Source organism: Eumetopias jubatus, unplaced genomic scaffold (assembly GCF_037043125.1).
Source record: "Eumetopias jubatus isolate StellerSeaLion01/CBP00866 unplaced genomic scaffold, mEumJub1_p1.0 scaffold_13, whole genome shotgun sequence".
Taxonomy (NCBI): Eukaryota; Metazoa; Chordata; class Mammalia; order Carnivora; family Otariidae; genus Eumetopias; species Eumetopias jubatus.
In genome coordinates, this window is record NW_028274819.1 from 54,750,467 (window position 1) to 54,759,777 (window position 9,311).

Genomic DNA, 9,311 nt, shown 5'->3' on the forward strand with positions numbered 1-9,311 from the left:
GTTTAAAATTTTTCATTTTTAACCTTATGAAGAGTTTCAGGTATTTTGCACAGGAATTATTTAAGTCTAAAAATTCCCCTGTGGCCACGTGAAAAACAAAAAGAAACAAATGCAGAATTAAAATAGAATACTTCTCAGTGAGAAAACAATGATCTTGGTATTTCCAAGTTTGGATAAGACTAAATATATATGCCCTAGTTAGAAGTAGACAGTAGAAATAGTCACAAATAGTACCTAAATTAAATATGGGGCGGGAAAAAAAGGAACTCTTTAAATTAAAATCTTTGGGCTCCAAACAATTCGGCTATCCAAACACATAACTTTATTATAACAACACACAGTTCATATTTTTCATGAAATCAACATGAGGTTATGCACCACAGGAAAAAACAGGCAACTGACAGAGCTTACAGACCCAACTCCAATTTGATAAATGTGTTACTAAAGGAAATTAAAAATTGTAGCCACTCGGGCGCCTGGGTGGCTCAGTTGTTAAGCATCTGCCTTTGGCTCTGGTCATGATCCCAGGTTCCTGGGGTTGAGTCCCACATAGGGCTCCTTGCTCAGCGGGAAGCCTGCTTCTCCCTCTCCCACTCCCCCTGCTTGTGTTCCCTCTCTCTCTCTGTCAAATAAATAAATAAAATCTTAAAAAAAAAAGAGTTGTAGCCACTCTGTTTCAACGTGCAAATTATCTTCCATCCTTTATAAAAATATGTTTGTCGAGCTGTCAATTTGTATTACAGGATTGTTAAAACAGTGGTGTCTCCTTCAATAAAATGAGTCATGTTTCCCTCTATAAAGATACTGATTTTCACAACGCTGGCAAGATGGCTTATCTATTTAAAGTTATCTTGATTACGAATACAGGTAACTTTAATGAAAAAATATGATACACATTTCCCACTAAATTTAATGTTCAAAGAGAAAATCATATTTGTCATATTCTAACAAATAGTGCTAGTGTGCAATCATCTGATGTTGACAGGCTCACCCCCAGATATTAACCATTAACCAGAGGTGTCAGTTTAAAAATCTCTGTGAAATCATTAAGGTCAGTAAATGTTACAGTTCAGCGGAAAGATTATTTAAATAAGAATTTCTACTTTAATGATTACAATTTGACTAATAAATTTTTAAGATCCTTATTTTTTCCTGATAGTATATGTAGGTTATAGGTCCCGCCACTAAAGGAAAAAAAAAAGTTTGTATTGTGTTAGTTCCAGTTATAATTTCTAGCTGAGTCAAAGCTCTAACAGTCTTAAAGCAGGAAATCCAAAAGGAAATTCCATCATCAGTTCCTGGGGCTTGGTAATTCAATGGTTCTTTGAAACAAAGATATAAAAGTTCTCAAACTATTTACTATAATCTTACCTCATATCTTCAAGTAAATCACATTCTGCTTGATGTTTGGCTTGAAGTTTTGTCATCTGCTCAACTTGAGTGTTTTTCAGTTCTTGTGTAACTTTCACCTAAAATATACCATATATTATGAAGGCCATACTGCAACTTTAACAACAAAGTACTTAAGCAAAATACTTAATACCCGTCAGAACATATACCTCTTGCTCACTTCTCCCCTAAAGGCCATAAATCCATTATTAGCCACCTAATTTTGTTTACTGAGGACACTTAATGAGAAATCTAGCCAAATATCCTGAAAGAGGTTAAATGAAAGTAAAAGTATAAAAATTACAGATTAAGGAGGTGCAAAGTAAACTGCCAGTCATTCCTTTTCATGCACAAGCTCAGTACATATGTAGTAGGTCTTCTTAGGGTTTGAAGAGTCTCTTTCTTCCAAAAAAGATTGAAAGATTTTAACCTCCAGGAGAGGTGAGCTGAGTATAGATGGCAGAAGTGAGTATAGGAATGCCTAATATATAATGGCCAAAATTTACACAATCATGAAATTATATGCATAAATTGACTACATAAATTATTCCATAATGGCTGCGAAAAACCAGTGTCTCAGGATGATGCCAACTCGCTGACAGCGCATCAAATCACAATCTCTTTCTCACAAAGGAGAGAGCAAAAGTGACCTTCCAGCATGTGCAGTGCTTTTAAGCCACCCCAGCAAGCCGGTTCCCGTGGCGGCTCCACTTCAAACAGAACAGCAAATGCAAGCTGTCCAGTGCCTCGCCAGCCAGGCCTGGACCCCAGGGTTCCAGGTTACAGTGGGCCTGGAATCCCCGCGCCGCGGAGCCGGGCTAACCCGGAGGGGTGGGAGTACATGTGTGAAAGAAAAGAGTCACTTAACTGGAGAAACCCGGATTAAGAAAGAGAAAAAGAAGCAGCAGACAGGAGCGAGTTAGGCATTCGGCAAATGTTTGCCCACGAGGGGAGGACAGAACAGCCTTCTCCACCCAATGCCCTGAGTAGACACTCAGTAACCATCTGCAGGATTAAAAAGACAAGGACACAGCCTCAGCCCTGGGGAACGCTGGGGAAGAGGGCAGTGAAACAGTTCTCGAAGGGCGCAGGGGGGAGGCGCTGACATGCCGAGAGCACCCGTCACTCCCACCCCAAGCCCCGGTCGCGGTGCACACGCCACGCACTGCCCGGCTCTCGCTCTCCGGCGGCAGCACCACCGCCTCCCGGCCCCCTAGCTGGAGGGGCGGGACACGATCCGGTGTGGGGGGCAGAAAGGCTTAATTTCTTGTTTTCCCCTGGGGTGGGGGGCGGTGACTAGTCCAACTTCTTTTCGGCCGCCCCGTGGGAAAAGCAGGCCGAACCTTACGGCTAGGCTGGAAACAAATTCCCTGAAAATTATCAAATGGGCGAGGGTGGCGACAAGCTGCTCGAGGGCTCAAACCTGGCGCAGACTAAACAATCACACAAGCACAGGCTCTGCAAAGCTGCAGGGGCTCCCCGCCTCCCCTCGGTGCAGCCCCGAGAATGCACTTTGCAGCGAGCAGCACTGCCATGCGCGCGCACACACACAAATGCACACCCGAAACTCTTGTGAAATGTCTGGGGGTCTCCCGTGCGGTGGAGGGGACGAGCCCGGGCCGCCCCTTCGTCGGAAAGACACCTCATTCGCGTGGCCCTCGCCTGGAGCCGGCGGCAACTCAGTGACAAGCCCGAGGCGACGGCGGTCACGGCCCCTTGCGGAAAGGGGGAGGGGGCGCCCCAGCCGCGTCCCTTGTACACATCCCTCCCAAACCCCAAAGCCTCCCAACTACACCCTCACCTTCCTCGGCGGCGGCTGCATGATGCTGAAGGGACATCAATCCTCCCCCGACGGCGGCGTCAGCTAGGACGAGGAGATGTGGGGCCGTGAGGAGTGGCGGCTCGGCAAGCGCGTGTGTGTGTGTGTCTGTGTGTGTGTGTGTGTGTGTGTGTGTGTGTAAGGAGAGCCTAAGAACGAGGACTCCCCGGCAGGGAGCAAAGCAAGGCCGGCGGGCGGCTGGAGGACCCAGGTCGGAGGGCGAGTGCGAAGAGAAGGAGGAGGAGCGCGGGGAAGGCCTGGGGCTCCGGCGGCCCGGGGGGTGTGTGAGGGAAGGAGGCGGAGACCGCGAGGGGGCGGGGGCCCAGGAGCTGGGGCGCAGGGTCTCCTAGGTCGCCGAGCCGCTCTCGAGCAGCAGCGTCGTCCCGCTCCCCGCCCGCCGGCGCCGCAGCTCCTCGCAGACGCGGCCCCCCGCCCCCACTCAAGCAGCCCAGCCCAGCCCTCGCTGGGCCCGACGCCCCCGCCCGGCTCGGGGAGGTGGAAGGCGGTGCCGCGCTCTCGGCTTCAGCTCCTCCACTCTGGCCGCGGGAATTTCCGGCCCCACCGTGTGGCGCAGCGCCCCGCTCCGGCGGCGGAGGGGACAACTCAGTCCAGAGCAGGGTTCCAGGGGCCGGGCCACGCTGTAGGGAGGGAGCTTGGCCACGGCGCGGGGTTTCGGATCTCGGCGGGGGACCTGGGGGAACTAACGGATCGGTCGGCGAATAGGAGGGGTAGAAACGCTAGTGGAGCACGGAAATCCCCCCGTTGTCTCCAAGAGTGGCACGTTCCAAACGCCTCCCGTCCTCCCTCCCCCACACCGAGAGCCAGCCGGGGGCTTCACGCGCGCTTTCCCGCCAGGCTACCGGGCGCGCGCCTTCGATCGGGGCCGCGCACGTGGGCGGGAGAGGGCTCTGAGCCGACGCACGCGCACAAGCCGCCCCCGCCTGCCGTGTGTGTGTGTGTGTGTGTGTGTGTGTGTGTGTGTCCCCGCCTGCCGTGTGTGTGTGTGTGTGTGTGTGTGTGTGTGTGTCCCCGCCTGCCGTGTGTGTGTGTGTGTGTGTGTGTGTGTGTGTGTGTGTGTGTGTGTGTGTCGACCCTCAGAGTGAAGTTTTTACAGTGGCGCGGACGGTAGCATGCGGCAGTAGGAGAGTTCCGTTTTTTACTTCTTTTCGGTCTTGCAACACCCCTCTCTGGCGAGCGAATGCGCTGGCCAGATAGGCAAGCGTGCGGGGGCGAACAGGGACAAGTTCTTTCTCAGCCGGCCACAGGTGCCTGACTGCTGCGGGGGCGGGGCAGGGGGATGTCTATAGTTACCCTGCAAAGAAGAAAACGGCTCTCTGCTACAGGGCATTCACATCAAAGAGCACGGACTCTGTGTTGGAAGGGAACCGTGAGGTCGTTAAGACCAGGACCCCAATTCACAGATGGGGAAGTGCCCATAGAAGAGGAGAGACTTTTTGTAGGTCACACAGCAAGACTAGACTCTCTGGGTCACAAAGGGTTCTATGGGGCAAAAAAAAAAAAAGGTGCAGGGCGCCTGGGTGGCTCAGTTGGTTAAGCGACTGCCTTCGGCTCAGGTCATGATCCTGGAGTCCCGGGTTCGAGTCCCACATCGGGCTCCCTGCTCAGCGGGGGGTCTGCTTCTCCCTCTGACCCTCTTCCCTCTCGTGCTCTCTATCTCTCATTCTCTCTCTCAAATAAATAAATAAATAAAATCTTTAAAAAAAAAAGGTGCAGGTGATAACCATGAGGAAAAGTAAGAGGAGGCAGCAGGGGCAAAGGAAGAAGCTCTTATTTGGGTGTCAGTTCACTCTGTCTGCCTCTGACTGGCTGGGAGAGCTCTGCCTTCCTCATCTGTCAGTAAGGCTGTTCATCCAGGCAGCCCCCTTCACCCACGTTCCTGCCCTGTCCAGGCCATCTGGGGGTAGGGGTATCAGCCTCCCTTGAGATCCTTAAGAGAATGAAAATACCTCATCCGGAGCCGCACGGATGTGTGGAGGGTGAACTAGATCGCCCCATGGTTTTATCAGAAGTTGGGGTCCTAGACACCTGTTTCTCAGAAGTGTAGTCAGGCAAAAGAGGAAAGTGCCTGAGGCCTGAGAGAGACCCAGGTATATTGCCCGACGCCACAAGTGGCCAGAAATTGGGAAGATGGAACTTGAATCCAGGTTGTTCACACTGAATTACCTAGATTCTTGTACGGGAAGGTGACTGAATCAGAGCTATGCATGAGTCAGGTTGTGTAGGAACTAGGAGATCAGGCTTGTTTTTTCTAGTTTCCTTGAGGCTATTCAAAAGTCAGCCCTTCACCAGAGTCCTCAATCACTTATCAGGAAAGGCCTGGGGCAGTGGAACAGGTGGGCGGAGGCCCAGCTCCCTGACAGCTGTGGGGTAGCAGTTAGAGCTCAGGCCAGAGGTAGCCAGGCTGGGCTCCAATCTCAGCTTCAGCACCAATTCATTGTGAGGCCTTGAGCTAATGAGTTTCACTGCTTTCAGCCTTTCTCACTTGTAAAATGGGGATATAATACCAGCGCTGCAGGCTTGTTGTATTAAATAAAATTTCTTCTACCACAGGGCCTGGTACATAGTCAGTGTTCAATAAATGCTTACAGATTCATCATTCATTCAAAAGATATTTGCTAAGATCCTGGTTTGTGCCAAGCCTTGTGCCAGACACTGGGGGTACAGAGGTTAGCAAGACAGAATCCGCCTTAGCCTTAAGCAAGGCTGAGTTCCAGACCAGCCATTCCATGAATGCTGGAGGGGTAGTGGGGGAGGGGTAACAGTGCTTCCCCAGATGCAGTGTCATGCACACAGAAGGTGCTTAACAAAGATTTGCCGGATCGTAGTCCTGGGTGGAACTAGTCTGGCCCAGAGATTATCCTCCCTTCACCTCTCTTTCCTGAAGGTGAAGACTAGGAGTATAAAATTGCTAGATATTGGGAGCTTTGGGATCCAGCCTCTACCATTGATAAGCCGGGCCTTCTCTGGGTCTTGGTCCCCAACTATGGAATAAAGTAGGTGAATGAACCTGGAACTCAGTAGGCTCTTCACAGATGAAGTACAACCCTGGGGCTCTATTTTGTGGAGTTAGGGGGGCATCCTCCACCTGATTTGCCAGGAACAGCATAGACTTTCTGGGATGACTTCCTTTGGAGGTATGATAAAAAGCTAAGGGGCAACACCAGATGACCTGCTAACTGCTTTTTTCAAAAATGTGTTTTTTTTTTGTTTTAAATGTGTTTAACATTTACCAAGTGCCTTTCCCAAACTCCAAACTTTCCTATTACTTTTCTGAGCTTATCTTCACTATAATCCTGTGAGACTGTTATTTTATTCATTTTACAAATGAGGAACTGGAGACTCAGTGAAGATAAGTAGTTTGCCCTGAAGTGATGGATTTGGGACCAGAATCCAGTTCTCCCATTTGCCTCTTGTTCAAAGGAAATGAGAGAGTTCACCCAGGAAAAAAGCAGATTCAGGAGAATACAATTCATATATTCCAAACTCTACAGGGATGGGGAAAGGGATTTCTATGATTTAGGTAAGCCTGACTTAAAAGGTACTCCTTTGAATGAGGTTGGGAACTTCCAGAGCCTTGCTCCTGCAGTGCAGAATAAGCACTGTGTTACCAGATGTAAGATCTCTTGAGATTCTTTTGAGGTAATGCCACAGAGCTGTCCTGTGGCCACCGAGCAGCATGCATTATGGCCCCAGAGACAGAACTGGGACAGGTCTCAGCTGCATCTAAGGAAGAAGGTTTTTCAGGCAGAGCTGCCCCTAGAGGGGGTGAGCTCCCGCATCCTCGGGGCAGTGCACGTAGTTGTTGGCTCCTTTCCACCAAGGAGGCCACAGATGGGATTCTCACCCTGGGAAAGAATTAATAACAGCTACCATTTATTTTACCTCTTCTATGTTGCAGGCATTGAAGTAGGCATGTTATTCACATTATTTCTAACCTTCACAACTTCTCATGGTACACATGACCCCATTTCACAGATTTCACAGAGTGAAGATCAGAAGCAAAATGACCAGCCCAAGGTCACACAGCTAGGACAGGAAAGCCAAGGCCTGGCCCCTGGCTCCCTCTGGTTCTGAAGCTATGCTCTTCCTCCAGCATGCATGCTGCTGTACAATCTCCCAGAAGGAACGTGATTCTAAATTTAAGTGAGAGCCAGGATTAGAAGCTGGCCTAGAGGGGGCATATGAGTAGGCATTGGAAGATGAGCTATTCCAATATTCCACAGGGCTCCCAAGAGAAACTCCAGGGATATGAAGTGGGCAGCAGCCCTTGAGCATGACTAGAATGTAAATAGCACCCCACCACGGTTCAGAGTGGCCACCCAGGACAGACTGGCACTCCATCCAAGGCTCTAGAGAAGGTGACCACCATCCCATATGCCCATACTGCACCAGGTCACCTCCCACCCTCCTTGTAGCTAGGTTCACAGCCCTCTCTACTCCCTTTCCTGCTCTATCATTATCCCCCACTCACATTGGTGCAGGCTGCTCAGGAATACCTGTTAGCCCATCCAGATGCTAGCTATTCCTTGTTTGAGCCCCACTGACGCTACCTGGCTACATTGCTGCAAATAATGCAGTCTGTGGACCCTACCCTCATTTACCTCCCTACTACCCTAGTCACCTTTCTCCCTGTACTTCCCCTCCCCACCCTCCTCCTCACACACACATAACCAGCTTTTTCTCCTGCCTGAGCTAATCCCCTCAGCACAGCCCTCTGGTAAGCCTGGTGTGGGAGTGTGCCTCCATTAGTCAGCTCTCAAGACAGGGAATCACAGCCCACTCAAAGAAGCTTCAAGATCAGTGACCAGCAGAAGAGGGCAGCGGCTCCCTAGGACACAAAGTGAGTTTGTGGCAGAACTAGACCTTGGATTCTATCCAGCATCACTCAACAAATCCCTTCTTCTGGGCTCAGTCATAAGCAGGTCTCTGGGGTAAGATCCAGGCCCTGCACCCCGGGAACTCCCAATCTCAACACATGGACCAAAGGTCATAGCCATGAATCCAGAACATGCAGGGTCAGGAGAGTCACAGGGACCCAGATTCCACCTGGTGGTAGTATGGCATCTAAGGCCAGAGGTAGGTCCCTGAGAGGCAGGCACTGGGACAAGGAATTATCTGGTCAGCTGGTGCCAGGGAGTGTTACAGCTTGGGTGGGGGTGAGGGACAGCCAGTCCCAGGGCTATAGTAGGAGCTGATAGTCACATGGTTTTGATACCAGGAAGCAGGAAACCAGGGTCTTTGCCAGCCACTTGCCGAATGTGACCTTTTTGGCACAGCTGTGTGATCTGTAAAGAACCGAGGAGCTACGTAAGCTAGGGATTGCCCATCTTGGGACACATCAGGGAATCTTGAGTGACTGCCTATGTAGGACACCAACAAGGGCCTTCCCACTAGGAGCTGCACTGTGATCACAACTCTGTGAAACGTGGACTGATGGGTCAAACACTCAGGGTTGGGCGGAGGACTGCCATCACAGGGACTTGGGTTCAGGTAAACCCGGGTGAGATGTTGGTTCCTCTTCTGCCTTGCTTTGAGTTCTTGACCAAGTTCTGAAATCTCTTTTCAACTGAGTTCCCTTTGTCCTTAAAAGGGGAATAATGCAGGGTTGCGGTGGGAATTAAATGGGAATGTTTACATAAAATGCCTGCAACTGTGCTGGCCCACCAATGTGAGCTCCCTTTGTGTGTGCATGTGTTTTCCTTCAGTTTCCCTTCGTTTTGTTCTGGTTTTGTTTGTAAAAGTAAAAACAAAAAAAAAAACAAAAAACAAAAAAAAAACAAAAAAGGAGGAATTCCCATGGGAGGGTGTTGAGCCCAACTACAGTCCCAGCTTTGCCCCTGACTCATTTCTAAGACCCAGGAAGTCCCGGTCCTCCTTCAACCTTCGTTTCCTCATCTGGAACACAGGGACTTCCGCCAGGGAGTTTCTTCAAAGCCCAGCCTGAAGGCTTGAGACACCACCCCTTTGAGAGTCCCTTCCGTGTAGAGGACCCCCAGGCTGAACGGGGCGGCGGGGGGGGGGGGGGGGGGGACTGGGGTCAGGCAGTGACCAGGGGAAGGAGATGGGAGTTGTAGGGGAGGGA

General features: G+C 50.4%; 1 protein-coding gene across 1 annotated transcript in view; it reads right to left on the minus strand.

Moving 5' to 3' along the window:
- FCHSD2 (FCH and double SH3 domains 2) overlaps nucleotides 1-3,568 on the minus strand; it is a 275,131-nt gene extending 271,563 nt beyond the window's left edge. The window contains exons 1-2 of the mRNA XM_028115863.2: nucleotides 3,191-3,568; nucleotides 1,372-1,469 (exon numbers count right to left, since the gene is read on the minus strand). Of these exons, the coding sequence (XP_027971664.1) occupies nucleotides 1,372-1,469; nucleotides 3,191-3,211 (119 nt within the window). The 5' untranslated portion in view covers nucleotides 3,212-3,568. The remainder of the gene's footprint in view (nucleotides 1-1,371; nucleotides 1,470-3,190) is intronic.
- Nucleotides 3,569-9,311: the final 5,743 nt, after the last annotated feature.